This window comes from Typopeltis vanoorti, chromosome 8 (genome assembly GCF_054136105.1).
Source record: "Typopeltis vanoorti isolate ZY-2024b chromosome 8, IOZ_Tvanoo_1.0, whole genome shotgun sequence".
NCBI lineage: Eukaryota > Metazoa > Arthropoda > Arachnida > Uropygi > Thelyphonidae > Typopeltis > Typopeltis vanoorti.
The window spans coordinates 98,264,776-98,287,696 of record NC_143556.1 but is presented as its reverse complement, the minus strand read 5'-3'; the positions used below and the strand labels follow the sequence as shown (position 1 = coordinate 98,287,696).

The 22,921-nt window shown below is 35.4% G+C and overlaps 1 protein-coding gene across 2 annotated transcripts in view; it reads left to right on the top strand.

Annotated features, from left to right (window-relative positions):
• The window catches only part of eIF2Bbeta (eukaryotic translation initiation factor 2B subunit beta), a 280,714-nt gene that overhangs the window by 51,296 nt on the left and 206,497 nt on the right, over positions 1–22,921 (top strand). For both annotated transcript variants that reach the window (XM_090396840.1, XM_090396841.1), the window contains exon 4: positions 22,171–22,201. In XM_090396840.1, coding sequence (XP_090252966.1) covers positions 22,171–22,201 — 31 coding nt within the window. The remainder of the gene's footprint in view (positions 1–22,170; positions 22,202–22,921) is intronic.

Here is a 22,921-nt window from a genome sequence, read left to right as displayed (position 1 = left end):
TTCCTAAAGTATGGGAAATTGTCATACAAAATTGTGTTAAATAATAATAATAATTATTATAATTTAAAAAAAATAATTTTATTTATTTATTTATTTATTTTTTACTTCTGTAACATGTTACGCACGTTTAATGAGATTCTATTGTAATCATGCGCCCTAACTGTATGTTATTGCTATTGTTTTAAACTACTGCACTGATGATGTCCTAAGATACTTAGGATGAAATATTTACAATTAAATAATTTTCACTGTGGTTAATACGTGTGTTTCTTTTAATTATGATCGCACCACAGGTTTCGTTATTTAAAAAAAAAATATTTTATTTGTATTTAATTATTGCTTCTGTGAGTGAGTAATATTTTTCTAAGAAGTTTAGGGTATCTTCATCAATTTGTTTCTGTTTTAATATTCTTAATAAGGTTACTCTGTTTATTGAATCGAATGCATGCCTGTTTAAAATCTATAAAACAGTAATAGATATTTTTGTTATGTTCCCAGTATAATTCTGCTAGTCTTTGTATTATGAAGATCTGATCCAATGTGGAGTGATTCTTTCTGAAGCCTGCCTGTTCTTCACTAAGAATGATCTCATAAGACTCTTGTAAATATTTCGTAAGCATGGCTGAGTAATGTAATTGGTATGATAATTCCTGTTCTCCAATTTTCTGGTATTTCTCCTGATTTAATGATTTTATTGAAATGTGTGGTAAAGAATTTTAAAGTTGTTTGCTTTCCTTCTTTCCAGAGTTCTGATGGAATTTCATCTATCCTTGGTGCTTTGTCAGATTTCATTTGCTTTAGAGCAGTGTTTCTCAAACTTCAGATATCCACGGACCCCTTCTTAAATTTTCATTATTACCAAGTACCCCTAATTAATTAATTCAAAAATAAATTAATTAATTCAAAATTAATTAAAACTAATAAATTAATTAAAAATATTAAAAAATTAAATATCTTTTTTATTTGAATTTATATGTTCATGTAAACAAAAAATGATTTATTTTTAATAGAACAAACTTTATAAAGATACTATAAAGTTTTACTTACTTGAAATAATTTATCATCAATGAGAGGAGTGAAATTGCTTATGGTGAGATAAAATTTCAGCAAAATTTGGCTCTATAGTTGTTAATTTCAATCTCAGATGCAGTTCGACATCTATAATGCGATTCCTCTTCTTCGTCTTAATATCTACAAGGGCCGAAAATCCAACTTCGCACAGATATGAACTTGGAAATAGAAAAATGAACCTTAGAGCTTTATCTGTTAATTCAGGAAATTCATTCTGTATTTGTAGCCAAAATGATGATAATGTATTCTCACTGTATTTATTTTTTAGGAAACCATCAGAAGCTAGTTCTAAAAGTTGTTCTTCTTCTATTGACAATAGACCCTTTGGCATAAATTTGTTTTTATTGAAAGGGTATCTTATCCACTCAATATTAATGTCCAATTCAGGGAAATACTTTTCTAGATTCATTTGTAAGCTTTTTAAATGCTGCATGATAGTAATTTTCACATCATCATCAATTTGTTCATTTGAAATTGCGAGCAATTCATGAAGCGATGGAAACGCATCAAATTCTCCATTACCAACCCACTTTTGCCATAACTTCATTTTTGCCAACGTGGCGTTCACTTTATCTTGGACATGAAATATAGAAATTTCCTTGCCTTGCAAAGTTATATTAAGACTATTTAATACAGTAAATATATCTGCCAGGTATACTAATTGACTGAGCCATTTCCAATTATGTAAATACTATTTCAATTCAAACTTTTCATCAAGAAAAACTTGTAGTTCATTCCGAAGTTCAAATAAACGAATAAGAAATTTTCCACGAGAAAGCCAATTAACATCGGTATGGAAAAGAAGTTGTGTATGGTTGCTTCCCATTTCTTTGCAAAGTTGAGAGAAAAGATTTGCAAAATTTGTAATGTCGGTGGATTCATCTACCTGCAACGCATAATAACGACTCTTACGTATATCGGATAGCAATGTTTGTTTTATATTTTCAGCCATTTCAGTGATTCTTCGATGAACGGTACTATTTGAAAGACAAATCCTATCAAAAGATCTTTTTGCATTATCTCTGATCATAATTTCCGCTATTATTTTTGCTGCAGGCTTGACCAAAGTTTTACCAGTTGTTTCTGCTGCACCACTTTTTGTATTAATAGCGACACATGATATGAAGCTTCTAAAGCCTTCATGTTTTCCTCCTGACACAATCGACATCACTTTTTGAGATTCTTTTAAATTTTTTAGTTTATTTTGAAAAAATTCGACAGGTTTGTCCTTGTGTTCATTATGTTTCGATTCAAAATGGCGATTTAAATTACATGGTTTCATGCTTTCATTTTTTAAAGTGTCACCACAAATTACACATAATGGAATAGGTTCCTCTTCATTTCCCGTCCATGAAAATCCATATTTCAAGTAATTTATATCGTACTTACGAAGTTTTCTCATCTTTTTTCTAGTTGGTTCTTTAGAGATGTCAGACGACACACACTTATCAATTTCACTTGATCCAGATACAATATCAACATTTTCTTGTTGCTGACAGCTACTTGTATCTACTATGTTCTTCTCTTTTGCGCATTTTAAAAATCCAGTCTTTAACCAGTGAACCATACTTTTTCATCATCATCATCAAATTCCTGCCATGTACCCTCAAGGGGTGTACAGGATATGACAGTACTACATGAAAAAATTACATCAGTACTAACTTCCTATCTACAATTTTCCTCCAAATCAGTCTGTTACTTGTCAAGACTCCAACATTATCAGATCTTATATTTCTGTCGTCTAAGGCACTTTGTACCGTATCAATCCACCTATATCTTGGTCTTCCTCTGGGTCTTTTTCCTGCCAACCTGGCAGAGAACACTTGTTTTGCTAATCTTTCCTCTCCCATTCTATTTAAGTGACCATACCATCTGAGATTAGCTCTGCTAATGCATTCCTGGATGCTGACAATGTCAAGTTCTTTCCTAATATCCTCATTTTTAATATGATATTGCCATTGATGCCATCTGTTCACGCCTCTAATCTTTCTCAGGACTCTCATATCTGCGGTCTCTAGTCTTTGGTCAAGTGTTTTACTTTTGACCCAGCTCTCAGATCCATAAGTTAAAATTGGTTTGAACACAGTCTTGTATACAGCTAATTTAGTGTTCCGACTAATTTCTTTCTTATTCCATATGAATTTATTCAATTGACTTCCCACGATACCAGCTTTGCTGATTCTGTTGTCTATTTCTATATTTAGTTTACCATCTTCAGTAAAAATTGTGCCTAAGTAGCTGAAATGTTTTACTTGTTCCACAGGTTCTCCATTCACAACACAGTTGACATTTTCAATGATTCTGCCTATTTTCATTGTCTTTGTCTTTTTATTGCTGACCTTCATACCATATCTATTACAACAGTTATTCAATTTAGTCAGAGAATCTTGCAGACTTGTAGCGGATTTATTTAGAAGTATAACATCATCTGCATAAAGCAAAGAGCTGACATTAACATCTCCAATTTTGATATCAGGTTTAATACCACATTCCTTCATAATGTGATCCATATAGATAATGAATAACAGAGGGGATAATGTACATCCTTGTCTCACACCAGATTTAACATTAAACCATCTTCCTGTACTTCCTTCAATTCTAACTGCTGACTCACAACTCAAATAAAGACTAAGTATTGCTTGATATAATGCCCCATTGACACCATATAACTGCAGCGTATTGAATAGCTTCTCTCTTGGCACCTTGTCATATGCCTTTTCCAAATCGACAAAACTTAAATACAGATCTTTGTTATATTCCCATGCTTTCTCGACTATTTGTCGTAAAGTGAAGATCTGATCCTGACAGCCTCTATTTGGCCTGAATCCAGCTTGTTCTTCACCAAGCTTTTCTTCCACAATTCTTCTCAACCGTTTCTCAAGTATACTTGCATAGATCTTGCCAGGAACACTCAGTAGGGAAATACCTCTGTAATTCTCACATTCAGTTTTATTTCCCTTTTTATATATGGGTACTATGAGAGCTCTACTCCAATCATTGGGAATTCGTCCCTCTGTCCAGGCTTTCGGAACTATGCAGTGCAGCCACTGTAAGACTCTTATACCACCATACTTCAGCATTTCTGGTCGAATATCATCTACTCCTGCTGCCTTTCCACATTTCAAGCCTTTGATGGCTTTTTCTACTTCAAGTATGGATATGTATTCCTGACTGCATGTCTGGTCAGTGTTTTTTATCACTGTGCTGTCATCACTGCTTGTTTCATTTAGCAGTTTTTCAAAGTAATTACTCCATACTTCAAGGATATCTTTTTCTCCTGTTTTCATTTCACCTTTATCATCTCTAATTCCTTTTACAGCACTCTTTCCTCCATTCCTAAGCTTCTTCAACAACCTCCAGAATATTTTGCCACCTTCTTGATATTTATTTTCTATATTCTTGCCAAAGTCCTCCCATGACTTTTGTTTAGCTAGTTTTACACACTGTTTAGCTTTCTTACATTTGTCTCTGTATTCTGTAAGAGTAAAAGCTGACTTATTTGCCAGGAACTTTTGATATGCTTTCTTCTTTTCCTTCACTGCCTCTTTAACTTCCTGTGTCCACCAGGGAGTTCTGATTTTTTTATCTTTGCACACAACCTCACCACATGCCTCTCTGGCAGAATCAATCAATGTTTCCTTCAGAGTTTGCCACTGAATCTCCAAGGTTTGATTCCTGTTCTCAAACTCTTTCATTTTCTTTTCAATAATATTTCTGTATTTTAGTCTACAGTTTACATCTGAGAGCTGCTCAACTTTTATTCGCTTTAAAACTTTCTTACATGTTATTCTTTTCAATATGAAATTCAATTTTATCCTGCTCAAGACTAAATAGTGATCACTTCCAATTTCAAATCCTCTGTACACTCTGGTGTCCTGCACCAGGGAGAAAACATCACTATCAACAATAACATAGTCAATGAGACTTTTCTTATTCCTAGCCTCTTCTCTCCATGTGAATTTGTGCACATTTTTATGTTGGAACATGGTGTTAGTAATAACCAGTCCATGTCCTGAGCAGAAATCCAACAGATATTTGCCATTATTATTAGCTTTGCTCTTTTCTCCAAATTTTCCCAAAATATTTTTGTATGTCTCACAATCATTTCCTACTCTACTATTTAGATCCCCAACAAGGACCAACTTTTCCTTTTTCATTGTGTCAGTTGCTTTTTCTAAAGCCTCAAAAAATTCCTCCACTTCTACATTAGTAGAACCTTCTGTGGGACCATAGGCACAAATAAGTCTCATTGTCCAGTTCCCCATTCTCATATTTGCCCACATTACTCTACTTGAGACTGACTGCCATTCAAGAAGATTAGCCTCGTATTTTGTGTTGAATACTATGGCTACTCCTTCTTTTCCTTGATTGTTATTGCCTGAATATAACATTTTGTATTTATTGCTCAGAAAGATCTCACCAGTTTTGGTCTTTTTTGTTTCAGTCACCCCTATTATGTCGATCTGGTACTTATCTAATTCCTCAGCTAGCTCCATTTCTTTGCCATTCAGGCTTCTTACATTGATAGTACCGATCTTTAACTCTGGTGATGTTGAGTTGGGGTTTGTTTTCAGATTTGTTCCAGTAGCTGACTTTTCGCTGTTCGCCCTGGTTCCCTGGCGAAAACAACGGGGGCCTTGTTTAACCGGGCGACGCCCCAGCCGGCATGAAATTTTGTCATGTTGTACCATCATTTTTTATTTTGGTTTAACCAATAAGAATACAATTTGGTCGGCTAAATCCCAAATTGCCAACCCATCCTCGTTCGTTCAGTATCAAAGTAGATACCCAACAGGGTGCACCACGAGAAGGTGAGGATTGGACATTAGGTCAGAAGCCCTGGTCGGTTCTCCGCATTCCTTTAAAGGCTATGTGGAGGTCTCCTTTCAGTTATACAGCTTTGACCCTTAAGCACCCTTGAACCATACTTAAGAATTTGAAAGCTAAAAAAAAATTACCGTATTTAACAAACAGTCCTTCAACAAATGGCTAGTGAAAGCAGAACTCGAAACAGACAGCAGTGGTAGGCCAGTAGAGATAAAGCAGCTATGAAGACGTCCATATGATTGGTGTGGTATTAACAAAAGATTGCACTATTAATTGACAAAAGCAAGCCGACAGTTCAGTTGAAATGCTAATTCAACCGAATTCCTTATATAATATCTGAAACACATTCATTATATATTTCTTAGTTTTAACATGTTCACTCAAACAAAACCATATGTTGCCGGTGCACTATATAGTTTTGATTGTCTACTATACAGCATTTTATGTGGGAGGGGTCATGCTATTCGTTAGTTCTGTTTTTACCCAGTTGTCTCTAATTGCACTGTTTGTTGAGAAACATATTACACAGCCTGCAGATGTCTCTGTACCTTATTCAGTGATACAATAGGAACATTTTACGATCTCAAACTTAAATTTTATTCCATGCGTTAATGATGCATAGCCAAAAATTGCCACAGATCCCCTGAAGACCTTTCGCTGACCCTCCCAGGGGGGTCCGCATACCACACTTTGAGAAACACCGCTTTAGAGCATTCTCCACTTCCAATGGAAGGATCATTAAGGTGTCATGTCTTGAGTTAGTGTGGGGCTTTGTTATTAGGTAGTTATTGCTTTCATTCTTAAAGGTTTCTTGGTAGTGTTCCATCCATATTGCCTTTATCGCATTTGGATTTCCTGTTTCCTTGCCCTGATAGTTGATCATTGTTAGCAGTAATGGTGAAAAATTTTTTGTAATTTCTTTAATTGTTATGTAATGTTTTTGAGTTATGGTGTTTATATGCCACATTACATTTTTCTTCTTTTTTGTTTAGTCAGTTTTCTTTAGCCTGTCTGCAGAGTTTATCAATTTCATTTTTGAGTTGTTTGTATTTCTTTTTGTTTTCTTCTGAGGTATGTCTGTTTATTTTTGTTTTTAGTTTTCTTTTTTCTTCACATTTTTCTAATATTTCAGATGTTATCCATTTATTATTGGGTCTCTTATAAATTCCTAAAGTTTCCCTTGCTGAGTTAATATTTCTTTTCCTGTTTTCCAAAGGTTTTCAATTTCATCTGTTTGCATCCTATTTATTTCTTCAATTTTCCTAATGTAGTCTAATCTTATGTGGTTATTTTTTAACTTTTCCATGTGGAGTTTATCAATTCTATTTCTTTTGTAGTTCACTTTGAATTTTATCCGCATTGTTGCAGAGAGGAGTTCATGGTCTGTATCCAAATCTAGGCTTTTCAGCATACTTAGCGTTTTTGATGGAGGTTTTCCATTTACTTCTAATTAGGATATAATCTATATAATTTCGTATTTCTCTATCTGGTGAGGTCCAGGTGTATTTAAAACTAGGTCTGTGGTGAAACATTGTCTTTGAGATGACAAAGTTGTTTTCTTTTCAGAAATTCAGCATAGTTTCTCCCCTTTCATTTTCGGTTACGATTCCAAATTTCCCCATTACATCTTTTAGCTCTTCTCTGAAAATTCCGATCTTAGCGTTGAAATCTCTGATTATGAGTAAGATGTCTATGGAGTTTGTATTATCTATTTCTTTTTGAGATCATTGTAGAATAGTTCGCTGTCTTCTTCATTGTGACTTGCGTCCGGTGCATAAATATGGATAACCTTGCTATATCTGCAAGTGAAACAGATATTAAGTGAAGCTTAATATCTGTTTCACTTGCAGTAAGATTTTGTTTTATTAGGATTACAACTCCTCTATGTACATTGTCTCTTCTTCCTGAATAGAATAATTTGCTCTCTGGTATGTTTAAGCATCCTTCTCCTGTCCAGTGAGTTTCTGAGATTCCTATGATATCCCACTTTATCCTTTTCAGATTCTCTTGTAGAATTTGGAGTTTTCCTGCTTTGTATAGAGATCTGATATTTACAGTAGCTATATGCTTATCACATTTTGCTGACCACATAGAAGGCTTCTCAGCAACACTATGTGAGGCTCATGTTGGCACGTTGGCTACCCTGCATGCGGTAGTGCGAGATGTATTCCCAGTAATCGTGTAATCCGTGGAAGTTTTAGGTATTTTAGTGTTGACGGCTTGCCTTTCCTCTGCCACACCCTTTGGTCCACGGCTCCTTATTCTTTATTCGGAGTAATGTATTGGGGCTTTCCTCATCTGCCTGGTAGGAGTCTGGTCTTCCCCAAGTCACTGGATAAGGGATATATATATATATTAGGATAACCAAGTTATTTTATAAACTTGGTTATTTTAACTCCTAATCCCAAGTATGCAAACAATTAAGTTTGCGCCTGAAACAAAGTTCAAGTCTAAAGATGGTGTTGTATCATCTTTAGACTTGAACTTTGTTTCAGGTGCAAACTTAATTGTTCTGTTATAGCAAAAATAATTCCCTCATCATTTTTATTCAGAGTAGCCAATTATACTCAGAACTCTGTCATGTGACTTTTTTTCACTGGCGGAACACTTGTAACCAGTTCGCAAAACACAAGTATTCCAGGGAACACCAGTTAAGAATCACTGCTCTAGTATCCTGAGCAAAAAAAAAACTGCTCTTTCTGTGCAGGATGTAACACCTTACATAAATGAGGATGTTAGAAGGGGGACAAGAAAGGTGTTCCATGGACTGACTGAGTTGTCCCACAGTCACAATTATCTAGTCCAGTGAGGCAGACCCCATTTGATGAGGTTTTGTTTGCAGCATCCTGTCGTTCGAAGTCTATTGAGATTTTTCCAAGTATTCCAGTCCAAGTGGGCACCACATGGAAGATGTTTGGCTGTTGGAATACCAGTTTTATTCTCAAGATATGGTGTAAGCCATTGTTGAAGTCTTGTCTCTGAGGAGACAAGGATGGTGGTTCAACAGTTGCTAGGAAGCTATGTGAGGGTCTTAGTCTTTGGGTCACTGTAGTCTGGCCGAATATTGGGTGGTGTTCATTATTCATTTGTCCGCATTTTTCTTCAGCTGAGAATGCAGATCTTCGAATTGAAGGGGGTGCAGTACAAGCCAAAGTATATATACAGGTCTCTTAGTGGTGTTGATTTCAGGCATCCTGTCATTAAGCATCAGCTTTCATTCAATGCCGGGACAAGTGTTTTAACATGGCAGAATCAGGACCATACCAGACAGGCATATTCAGCAGAAGAATAGCAAAGGGCCAAGGCAGAAGATCTCAGTGTGCTAGGGTCTACACCCCATTTGGAGGAGGTAAGTTTTCTTAGTATACTGTTTCTTGCATTAACTTTTGCTTTTGTGTTTTCTGTGTGTGTTTTATATGAAAGAGTGCAATCGAGAGTCACACCAAGGTAGATTGGGTTCCAGGAATGTTCTATATTAGAGCCTTCCCAAGATTCCTGTTGGCTTCCTTATTGTTAAGCTGGAAATGGCCAGTTTTCCAGCTTAACAATAAGGCCAGTTCTGGGTTTTTAAGGGGTTTGGTTTTAATTGATTACTGCTGTAATAGTTAGACTTAATAAAGGCAAGTGATCGAATAGTTTCAGTGGACTTGAAATTTTTTGATTGAGTAGCTATGGCAAGGTCATCAGCATAAATAAAATTTCTAGTTCCTCAAAAGACGGAGAGAGAGAGATCATTGACATAGATGTTGAAAAGTAATTGTGATTATACACTTTCCTGGGGGGGGTAGTTTTTTGGGGGGAATGCTCTTCCTATCCCCCAGGCCCACAGAAAAGTATCTTTTTTCGAAGAGTGATTGGATCAGAAGGACAAGGCGATAATCTCTAGTATTCTCTATATTTTATTTCTGAGTATGAGATGGTTTATGGTAGGGGTCTTCAACGCATGGCCCGTGGGCCACCTATGGCCTGCAGAGCTTTTTGGCCATACCTGCCATTTTGAAAAAATAACTACTTAACATTAAAACACGATTAAATAAAAAACAATTTCAATGAAGCCTGCGGTATTTAGAATTGTAAGATGCTTTCCAGATTCACAAGGAACGCTGTGCATTTGATACTTTACATAAACTCCTATAAGAATAAGTATTAAATAGACATACTCCTTCAGCCATCTACCATCGCCAAGCAGTATTTAAGTGCTAGTACTAATGTCGCAGGTAGATGGTTGAAACAATAGTTCATTCGAGTGCGCTGTCTAGTGCCTTCCAGATACATCTTGAAGGTTCTCGATACCTTGTTATTTTCATGTAAATAGAAGAGGATCTCATCCACAGTCACTCAGTCGTGAACAGTGTGATATTTGTGTATAAGCTCATGCAGGTTCATCTTGTCAGCCGTAGCCTATTGTGGTTTTATGTTGCCAGACTTTTTTCATTAGTGTGAGACATATTCAGTGGATAATAACAGTTACACTGACATTTTGAATCATTTTTTGGGTTCACCTTCCATCACTATGGCGTCTACAAATAAAAAGCGTAAATCAATTGATTCTTGTCAGGTTTTTAATGAAAAGTGGACCAATTTGTACTTTTTTTTTCCAATCGATGATAAGCCAGTGTTTTTAATTTGTCGTGAGTCAGTGTCAGTATCAAAAGAATACAATATAAATCGACACTATGAGACAAAGCATGCATCCAATTTCGATCACCTTCAAGGGCAGCTTCATGTGGACAAAATGAACTATCTCCAAATTGATATAAAATGCCGGCAGGGTACATTTTAAAGGCACCGAGAAGAGAGCGAAGCGTGCATCAAATTAAGTTATGTAATAGCTGAAGAAATTGCTAAAAATTCAAAAGCCTTCTTAGGCGACGAGTTTGTGAAAGAGTGTCTGATTGCTGCTGAGGAAATTCTGTGCCCAAATAATAAGGAAATATTTAAAAAAACCGAATACCAATGATATTGGTATTCGGTTTTTTTAATACCGAAAATACCAATGATATTGAAGGAACTTAAAAAAACAGTCGTCCGAATTTACATCATATTCACTTGCTTTAGATGAGAGCACAGATGTGAAGGTTAAAGAACAACTGGCTATCTTTGTCCGTGGCATTGATCAACAATTCACTGTGACAAGAACTGCTTTTTACCTATGAAGGGAACAACGAAAGGCACTGATATTCTTGAAGCCGCCAAGAAAACATTCCAGCGTTTTGACCTCAGCTTAACCAACCTCGATGGCGTGGTAACTGATGGTGCCCCTGCTATGGTGGAAAAGAATGAAGGATTTGTTGCGCTGCTATGGAAAGAACCAGAACTAGAAGGAAAAGATTTCGTCCATTACCACTGTTTAATCCACCAGGTGAATTTGTATACAAAAACTATTATATTTGAGATTGTCATGAAAGTTATTGTGACTGTTGTCAACATTATTAGGGCAAGATTTTGACTCAAGAGTGCGAAGCAGATCACAGTGATATGGTTTATCATAATGATGTGTATTGGTTGAGCAGAGGGAAGGTTCTTAAAAGTCTTTGACTTAAGGAGCGAAATACAGCAGTTCATGCAAACCAAGGGAAAGCTGATTGTGGAATTCAACGATCCGAAGTGGATGACAGACTTTGGCTTTTTGACCGACATCTCATTGCATATGAATGACCTAAATGCACAGCTACAATCCCGATCAACTGGTGCACACTCTGTTTGATCACATCAAAGCTTTTGTGGGCCAAGCTCAAACTTTGGCAGGCACAACTTGCAAAAAAAGACTTAACTCATTTTCAGCTTCTCGATGAGTCCAACTGTTCGTCTCTTGATGAATATGCTACAAAATTGACAAGAACTGCTGTGTTGCGAAGTGAGTTTGAAGAGAGATTTAGTGATTTTTGTAACCAACAGTCTTCTTTAGATTTATTTTCAATGCCATTCAGCGTCAATGCTGCCAAAAATGCCAGGCTTAGTACAAATAGAGTTGCTTGAACTCCAGAACGACTTCTTTGAGAGAAAAATTATTCAGTGTGCCCTTGCTTACATTTTACAAAGACTACATTTCTGAGGACACATTCCCTAATCTTCACCGGCATGCTTTGAAGATGTGCGCTTTGTTATGAAGCACATACTTATGTTAGCAGTTCTTCTCCAAAATGAAGCATGTGAAGACAAGAACTCAGATTATGGACCAACACCTCATGAATACTTTGAGCATAGCGACTTCCAACATTGACAAGCTGGTCAGGAAAAGCATTACCAAGTTTCCCATTGACTTTGTAAAAAATGAATGTTTCCTGCATTAAATTATCTTTTTTCAAGTATTGATTGTATTTACTTATCATGAACCCTACTACACTCTTAAAGCCGAGTTTGTTTATTTTTATAGGATTTTATGTAAAGTTTCAAATGCACAGTGTTCCTTGTGAATCTGGAAAGCATCTTACAATTCTAAATACTGCAGTATAGCTTGGCCCACAGGCCTCATTGAAATTTTTAATGTGGCTCGCACTGTCTGAAAGATTGAAGACCCCTAGGTTTATGGTATCATATTCTGCAGTTATGTCTACAAAGACTGCTCCTGTGGCTAGTTTTTGCTGATGACCATTTTCTATATATCAAGTGAGGTTGAGAATTTGTGATGCACAGGATTTGCCTGGTCTAAAACCAGCTTGCTCAGCAATAAGATGGGGGTTCAATTAGGGGTTGTAGCCAGTGGTGTGTTGGGACCGGCTCAAATAAAATTTTTCAAATTTAGCGAGCTGGTTGTTAATGTTTTTAAGTCGGGCGAGCCGGTTATTAAAATTCTTTATGAAAGGATAGATGATGAATGGTGGTATATACTTTTTCTCGTAAATATTTTGAAATTGTATAATAAACACTTACATAAGTTATTATTATTATCAAAAATAAATGCATAAAGGAGAATTCACAAAACACAAACTCAATTCACGAGTGGGAATTTGGAAACGATTTTATTTACTAAACAATGTCTATATTCATTAAAACACAAACACGTTATCAAAACTCCCGAACTGGGTATTTGAATAAACAATAATGCCTTATTTTTTGGCGAATTTCCAAGAACTTGCAACATTAAATTCTTGGAAATGCAACATCGTTGTGCTATCGATAAATACAAAAATTCGTCGCTACAGCTATGTCTCTGGTCATTTGATCGACTACGAGTGGTAATATTAGTGTTACATTTTTTTTGTTCAGGATTTCATTTAATAATAGGTAATTGTAGGTAATATAGGAAAATTTTCTTTAATATATGTTTTTATTTTGGTTTTTTCTTTTTTTTTAATAATTAAAATAATTTTAATTAGGGTTAGAGTTTTGCAGTTGAAAAAGCAGATAGCCATTAATTGAAAAAATGAAATAGAACAAAACTTCTTAAACATTAAAAGGACAAAATTTGAAGAAGCAAAAACAAAGACATCTGAAGATACAATAGAACTTTGTGAAGAATCAAATTTTTCATGAAGCGAGTCGGTTATTAAAGATTTACCAACACGCCACTGGTTGTAGCCCATTCAAAATTAATTGTTCATAGAGTTTAAAGAGGTTGCTTAGTAGTGATATAGGTCTGTAATTTTTTGCTTTGGTTGGAGTTTCCCTGATTTCAGAAAGGCCACCACTTTAGCATGCCTCCAGATAGTTGGTACCCTTAGGGTTCTGAGGCACATGTTGTATAGTTTTAATAACCACTCATTAATCCTGGATCCAAAATGTTTAATTTGTTCATAATGGATATCATCAAGGCCTGCAGATTTTCTAGGTTTTAATAGATTTATGGCAGCATTGAGTTCATTGATGGTGAAATCTGAGTTAGTCATATTTTGTTTTTCACTTGGGTTTTAAATATCTTATTTCTTGGGTACTGTTTAAGAAATTTTCCATTCAGCAACAGTTGGTAAGCAATTTGATTAGCTGTTACCTTTGGATGCTCATATGGCTTAGCAAAATCCTTCCTAACTCTGTTGATAAAGTTCCATGCTTTCTGCTACTATGGGTCATATCAATGGCTTCTATTTTTTTTTCCATGAAAAATGCCTTTTCTCTGCCATCTTGGAGCATAATTTTTCTCCTGCATGGATAGTCTCCTCTGAGTAGTGGTTGGTGTTGCAAAGTTGTAATTACTGGGAAGGCCTGGAATGCAGTTTGTGTGACATCCTTGGGGGATGTGTTTGGTGTAAAGTTTCCTCAGTATTTTTAAGAATTGGGGATACTCTCGAGGATTTGGAGAGACTGGCTATAGAGCCGTGAAGAGCTTCTATGAAACCCTTCCAATTAGTTTTTTTGAAATTAAATCGTTGTCTACTGTAAGGGACTGTGTTAGGCTAATGGGCTGGGTTGAATTGAAGCATTATAGGTCTATATTGAGTATGTGGAATGGGATTTAAAACCTTTTTAATACAAATGTTAGATATTTTTGAGCTCACAAATATGAGTTTAGCATTATTGCCTCACTTCCTTGAAAGATGCAGGGAGTTTTGGATTATGTATCAGGTTTAGAAAAAGGTTTTCAGCCCATTTTTCAACCAGTTCTCCATCTTCACTGGACTTTTGTGTAATGCCAGTTAATACTATGACTGTTAAAATTACGTAATACAACATCAGTCATGTATGCATTATTATTGAGGATATAGAGCAGTTGTTGGCAACTTGGTCATATTGGTTATGGAGAAATTCTCTGATGCAATTATTAGATCTAGCACTCTCTCTAACCCTTAGTATATTCCATCACTGCCTCAGATAATTACTCCTTAGTAACTGCATAAATTCCAGTTCCTTTCTTCCATGTGTACTTGCCTCCTTCCAGTCCCATAGTTGAAATCTCCATAATAATTATCTGACCTCCATTCCTTGAGCTTATTTGCCAATGCAATACTATCGCCATCATTCTTTCCATCCCCTGGTCTATAGAAGCATCCAACTGTATTTTTTGTTCTGCTGGCCTCAATCTCTCACCAGATAGCTTCAAATATACTATTTTCACTGTCCTACAGTTGAACTTCTACTCTCTTTGGTTGCAGTTCATCAGCTATCATCAGTAACACTCCTTCCCCACACCATTCTTTTCTTTCTGCCCTCCATGAACACACTATACCTCAGATTGTATCCCACCAACTATATCATCTTTCATCTGCTATGTCTCACCAATGCCAGTAACCTATGTCAAGGATATACTAACCAATGCCAAAAACTGCTCTCCCCTTGTTCTGATTGCTTCTGACATTAGTGTACATAAAGTGCATAAACCACTTAGGCCCACCACCGTCCTGACTATCCCATTCTGATTTGTTACCAGTGGTACTAATTTTGGCTTTTTATGGACATTCTTACACTCATTTGCCTCGTTAATATCTGCATATCCACTCAACTGCTTCCCTTTCCTTTAGTTTACCTGATTTTGCAGATCCAATTTCACTTCATTCAACAACACTTTTTGCAGACTCTGAAAACCAGTTTATTTCTCTACATTATTTCTCCTGTAGTTCGATTTTATAATTCAATCCCATATCCTCCAGTTTACACACCAGCTTTCCAAGCTAAATCTTGTAAAAAGCTTTAACAAAGTTCAAAAGTATTATAATGTCACCATTCTCCTTGCTAACTCAATGTCAGTTTTTTTTTTATATAACGAAACCTGTGGTGAGATCATAATTAAAAGAAACACACGTATTAACCACAGTTAAATCCAAGCCATAGGCTTCATTGGGAAAAGTCTAAACTTTTACATAGATCTTTATATAAACATGAACGTTTATATAAAGAAAGTTCTGAAGCCCTACTACACAGACCAAATTTAAATCACACAGCGTTCTTACTATTCCTAAAGTATGGGAAATTGTCATACAAAATTGTGTAAAATAATTATTATTATTAGTTTTTTTTTTTTTTTAATTTATTTATTTTTACTTCTGTTAACACGTTACACATGTTTAATGAGATTCTATTGTAATCATGCGCCCTAACTGTATGTTATACCTATTATTGTTTAAACTACTGTATACTATGATGTCTTAAGATACTTAAGATGAAATATTTACAATTAAATAATTTTTGCTGTGGTTAATACGTGTGTGTTTCTTTTAATTCAATATCAGTTATTTTCTCTATTCTTATTGAAGTTTTTCCATGGCTTATGTTTAGCTGCTTTTACATTGCTTTTCTTTCTTACATTTATCTTCATATTCTGATTTATTTGCTGGGAACTTATGTCTGCTTTCTTGTTTTCCTTGGCTGTCTAAATTTATGAAGTTCTGATTTTTCTCTCTTTGCAGGCATCATCACCACATGCCTCTCTGGCTAAATGAATGGTTTTTTTTTTTTTCGGGGTTTGCCACAAAATCTCCAAAGTTTGCTTCTTGCTTTCAAATTTTCCATTTTTCTTGAATAATATTTGTGTATTTGAGTCTACAGTTCATCTCTTGAAGCTGCTCATCTTTGATTCATTTTAAAACTTCCTTACACTTTTCTTTTCAATATAATATTCACTTTTTTTATCCTTCAAACTAAAGCTGATCATTTCATGTTTCAACCATAATGAATATATTGCTAGTATTTATTTCATATGGGATTTTTAGAATGGATTCAGCCCTCCTAATGAAGGATTAATGTGTATTTTATGACTGTAAATCTGTGTGTGTTCATGGGGCCATTTTGCTTGTTCTGAGGGACAAAAAACGAGTTTCTGGGTGAATAAAACCCTCTACCTCCGTATGAGACCAACTAACTCACCTTTAGTCAAAAGAGACCAGATAATGGTTTCTCACATCATCATGGAATTCCCCCCCCCACATCATGCATTCAATGGACAGGAATTGAACCCAGGTCTTTCTGACCAGAGAGCTTCGTCTATACCTACTGAACTTCAGAGGCTCTTCTTGTTATTATTATTATTTGACACCTCCAGGGAGTCCAAAGGCTCAACGAGGGAGAGTGTGACAACAGCATCGAACGATTGTCCCCCTTCCAACTACTAACCACGCTCAAACTTACTTAACTGAGCCATTAGTAGCAGAGGTGTTGCTAGTTATAGTATAGTAATAGATATATACAGATAGATAAAGTAATAGCTTTGTTCTCTTTTCCAAATTTTACGAAATTTCTCTAATGAATCACAATTCCCTCTCTTTTCTTTAGTAGAATCTTTTGTGGGACCATAGGCAGAAATAAGTCTTACTCTCCAGTTCATAGGCACGTGAACTTAGATAAGGCAATATCAAAAATTTGTCCACATTAATCTACTTGTTATTACCTATTTATTATCTTATTCAAGAAGTTTGTTGTAGTAGCTGACTTTTCACTGTTTGCCCTGGTTCCCTAACAAAAACTCCAGTGGCATTGTTTATCTGGTCGATGCCCTGGCTGGTATCAAATTTCATGTAACGTTACGCATGTCATGTACCAGTGTGTTAACTGGTATTGTACCATCTATTGTACTAATGTACTACAGGTTGAACAGTCTCTTGTGGGGGGGGGGAGTTTCTCATCATTCTTCTGCTCAGAAATCAAATAATCAGATCTTCCTTTTTCTTTAACCACAGTCTGAAATGTGGCACTGTTTTGGATAGATTTCAACATCCCATCCCTGTGTTGTGATTTCTTTTTTTTTTTTTTTTTTTTTTTTTTTTTTTTTTTTTTTTTAATAAAAATAATGATTGATTTAGCTGAAATATTACAGCCTTATAATAAATGACATTTTTTCATGATAAAGTACTTCAAATCCCATGAACAAATGCATTTAAAAGTCAGTATGGGGGGGTGGGTGACATAGTTCATCCTCCTAGAAATTCTGGTTTTGAGTTCCCAAAAAAAGAAAAACTTCTTCTTTTTAGGTAACATGTTATGTTTTTAATTACAGTATGTAATTAAAAACATAACAGACTGTCTTTTCACATTACTTGCCTTTTTAAATGCAACTAATATGAATAGAAGGATATTATCTTTTTTTATTTCAAAAGAATTGGTAGTTTATTTCGGTTACCATGAAAAGTACAAATTTGTAGAATATGTTCTATTAAGCTGTACTAAAGAGAACTCTGGTGCAGCAGAGTACTGTAATTCAAGAACTATGCTCCAGAATTCTCAGACATGAAACTTTATTTCATTGTTATTTCAAGTATATGACTGGCAACAAAACAGAGAGAGTGAACGATGACATTTAAATAAAAGATGCAAGATTTGAAAGCCAAATTGGTGAAAATGAAAAAGAGATGAAACAGATGCGGAGTGAAATGAAAAGAGTTGTAGATATGTATGGAAGACTGAAGAACACAAAAACAAATGATGTCTGTATGAAAGAGGTAACGAAAGACCCTCGAGTGGTGTTGTGTGGGAATTTCATTATTACAGGTGTGGTAAATGAGAAGATGCGCAAAAGTTTGTTTTCCTGGAGGTAAAATGAATAGAGTGATTGAGGAGTAAGAAAGCAAAAGAGTTGGTAGTGGTATTAGGCACAAATGTCTTGACTGGGAACAAGGAGAATGTAAGATTGACTATCACGAGGGTGTTGAGAAGGATAAAATATAATACTGTGATAGTATTCAGTGTGTTGTCAAGGTATGATAGTGATAAGATGAGGCAGAGAGCAAGAATTATGAATGATATGTTAGCAGAAATGTGTGAAAAGAAAGGAGTGCTGTTTGTTGATGTGTGGAATGATTTTCAAGGAAGCATTGAACTGTATAAGAGTGTGTTTGAATAGTTTTGGTGTGAGTCATTTGGAGAGAGAGAGTGCTGCTGGAAATGAAAATAATGAGTGCAGAGAATGAATATGAGCAAGTAAGAAGCAGTGTGAAAGAACAGAAAAGTAAGGAAGGAGAGAATGAAGTGATACTTATGAATGGAGAAGTGAGTAACATGAGTGTAGAGAATAAGAGAACAAGTGACAGGGAACGCAGCATGAGAAAAGTCTATGTTCAAAGAGGAAGTGAATGTGTGTAGGAATGGGATGGCCTGGGATGTAGGGAGAAATAGTTGGATTTGAAGAAGGTTCTGGGATGGGCAAAATATATATAATAGTAATAAAGTTTATTTAGTTTTCTCTTACACATGAAGCCTTTATTTAAAATATTATACTATGAGAAAAAGAAATGGCTTGAGGAAGGCATGGAGAAGCCACATCTAATTAGCAGTATCAGTGAAACTTCTTATTAATCTAGACATGAACTGTTATGTTTGTATACAAATACTAGAAGTACCAGAAGCAAGTGATTATGAAATAGTTGCTTGCTATGATTTTGTTCACCCAAAAATTGTTGGAATAAGTGAAACATGGTTGGATGAGGATGATATCCTGACAGGAACAGAGATGGAAAGGTAAGATGTTTTTGTGTGAAGATGGAAAGTGTAAAAAGGGAGGTGGAGTGCTATTAATGACAGAAAAGGAGTTATGTCTATATAAGGCAGAGATGTAAAGGGAAATACTGGTAATAGTTTTGAGGCAGTATTGATGAGATAGAGGTGAAGAGAATGAAATGCTTAGTGGGATGTTTCTATAAATTTGGTAATGGAGGGGTAGCGACAATGAAATGTATAAGCAAATTAGCCAAGCAAATGAGAAAAGGGTGATTGTTATGGGGTGGTTTTAAGTACAGAAATATAGACTGGGATGATGGGATACCAACTGGAAGTAAATGAGTTTCTTGAGTTTTTGAGGGACAACTACTACAGGCAGTATGTAACAGAGGGTGCATAAGGATTGAGAGGCTTGGATTTGATCATCTTATCAGAGGACGTTATTATAAATAAGGTGTCAAATCACCCTCCAGTTGGTGAGAGGCACCATGAAGTGATTACCTAGGCGGTTTCAAGCAGTGTGAGGACCTCTATGAGGAAAAGTATATGATGAACTACAAGGCTGGTGATTATGAGAAGCTTAGGAGACAGCTTGCAGGTGTAGCATGGAATGTGGAGTTGGGCGCAAAGGAGATCAGTGCTGCTTGGATGATATTCAAGAACTATCTAGTAGAAGCACTGTCTAAATATATTCCAAGGGTCAGAAGGTTAAGTAAGGTAGGTGTGAATGGATGAGTGAGGGGATTAAGCATGTGATACAGAGTAAAAAAGGAATTATGGAGACAACAGTGAGTGGTAATAATCAATTCCATGAAGATTACAAAGAACAGGCAAGGAGGGTGACTCGGTTAGTAAAGGCAGCAAAAGTTTAGTATGAGTGGCAGTTAGCTAATGAAACCAAAAAAAAAAAAAAATCCTATGGAGTTCTTTCAGTATGTTGCCAGCAAAAAAAAAAAAAAAAAAAAAAAAAAAAAAAAAAAAAATTGCAAAGATGACATTGAATGGAGAAAATGGTATATAAAAACAACTACTGCGGAGAATATAGTTAAGATATGCTATGAGCAGTGCACAAAGGTTTTTCATTCTTTTGAATGTGACATTATGGAGAGTTTGAGAGCAGTGTATGATGAGGATGAGAGACTGACTATAAGTGACAGAGAGGTGTATGGGGAATTGAGCAAACTTGATGTTAATATGGCTATGGGATATGATGATATAATCACTGCATATTTTGAAGGAATGTGCCAGAGAATTGACATCTGCCTTGACATTTTTGTTTAATATGAATCTTACATTGGGGCAAGTTCCAAATGAGTGGAAGAAAGGCAAGATTGTTCTGCTTCATAAGGGAGGTGACAGAACTCAAGCATCAATTCTAGATCTATCTGCATGTCAGGTGTTGTGGGGAGAAGCTGGTGAAAACCAACAGTGGTATTATCTTTGATGGATAGAATGGATTTGCTAAAGGGAGGTCATGTTTTAGTAATCTAGTAATCCAATGAAGCCATCAGACAAGGGAGATAGATACACAAGTAGCATGTAAATTTTGCAATGGCTTTGAAAGATTATCGCATGATAAGTTGATAGTCAATTAGAGTAGGTGGAGTTGGATGTTAGACTAGTGCATTGGATTGGAGATTGGCTGTCTGAGAGGTATCAGCAGGTTGTATATGAGGAAGCAGTATCCTGGAAGAGGAAAGTCACCAGTGATGTGCTGCAGGGTTCTGTTTTGGCACCACTGCTGTTTAACCTGTATGTTAATGATATTGGTGAAGATTTGGATGAGGATATTCAGTTGTTTGCAAATTATGCAAATTTGGGATGAACTATGAGAAGCAGAGAACATGAAGTGACCTTATAAGAAGACTTGAATAGATTGAGTGAATGGGCACAGGAATGAGGATGCCTGTTCAGTGTTGTGAAATGAAACGTTTTAAAATTTGGGAAACGAAGATGAGATGTAGAATTTATGCTTGGTGGATTTGTTGGAGGTGGAGGAAATAAGAGATCTTGGAATGATGGTAATGATCTAAAATTTAGATGACACATTGCCAAAATTGTGAGGGCAACACATTGAATTCTGGGAATGATGTTAAGGATACTAACTTGTAGAAGTATGGAGATTCTGGTTCTATTGTATAAGGTTGTGATTAGCCACATATGGATTACTGTGCACAAATTTGTTCACATGGTTTTCAAAAGGATGAAGATATGTTGAAAAAGGCCCAGAAGTGATTGACTAAGGCAGTTTCTGATCTCTGGGATGTTGAATATAAACAAAGTTTGAGAAGATACAGTTTACAGGGTCTAGTGGATAGGAGGAAGAGGGGGTGTACAGAGAGGGATATGATAGAGATGTACAAGTTGGTAAGGGTTGCTATCGATTAATGTTGAAGAGGTTTTTCATAAAATGGTGGGACATTGGGGAAGAACATGAAGTCATTCCTGCATGCCATATAAGGAGGGGCAAGGAAATGAGAAGCAAGTTTTTTGCATGGAGAGTTGTAAATGATTGGAATGCCTTCCTTGAGAGTGGGGTGTCTGCAGAGAGTTTGAATTTGTTTAAGGCAAGGTACGATAAGCTGTATGACAAAGAAACCTCTTAGCTCATTCTCTGACTCATTGGGATCTTAGGATAATAATAATTTAATGACTCTCTACTAAGCAAGAAGTTATCTCACATCCAGCAGTGGAAATCATCAAGTAGATGATTTCAAATATTAATTGATTTGTAATTGTAATAGATTTATGTAATGTTATTTTGTCAATATGATTTTAATTAAACTTAAAAAAAAAAAAGTATGACATCATATGGAGTCCTGCAATTTGATTTATTTAAAGCGAATTTATTTCCTAAAATATTATAGGAAGATAATGAGTAGTATTTTAATATATTACTTGAAACTTTCAGCTTAATACTTTTTTTTGTGTGTGTGTGTGGTTTCGTCATTAATTTGATGTCATTGCTTTCAGTCTTGAAGATAATTCGAGATGAATATTCAAGGTAATTGATTTTGTTCATTAAAACAAATTCTGTATGATTTATTTAAAGATAAGTTTTTTCATGAAATATTATAGGAAGATAATCAATAGTATTTTAAATATACTTGAAATTTCCAGCTTAACACTTAATATTATTTTCTTTTTGAAGTTGTTTATTTTATTATATGAACACCATATAGAAGGAAGAGATCTGGAAAGTTCTGATAAACATCTAGAACAAAAATTAATTAATTTTATATCTTCTTATATATCTTAAAAGAAAAAGAACAGATTATTACAATTTGATGAAACATGACTGTTAAAGAGTTTTAAGATATTATTATTATATATATACCCAAGAACCCATGGAGTCAAAGAGACATCTAGGATATCCTTTTATCATACACACAGCTCATCATACCACACTTTAAACACACTCAAATTCTCTGCAGACACCACACTCTCAGGCAAAGCATTCTAATGATTCACAACTTTGCATGCAAAAAAACCTGCTTCTCATTCCCATCCTCACACCCTCCTTATACAGCTTCCAGGGATGACCTCCCACTGTTTTCTGTAGAACCTCTCCAACATTGATCTATAACAGGGGTGTTGATAACATCAATCGCAAATTTATTTTGTCTCAATTTTCAAAATAATATATAGATGAGTTCGAATACGATAAAGCAAATAAATAATGTTATCCTATTTATCAAATAATAATCTATATTATGGTTCTATT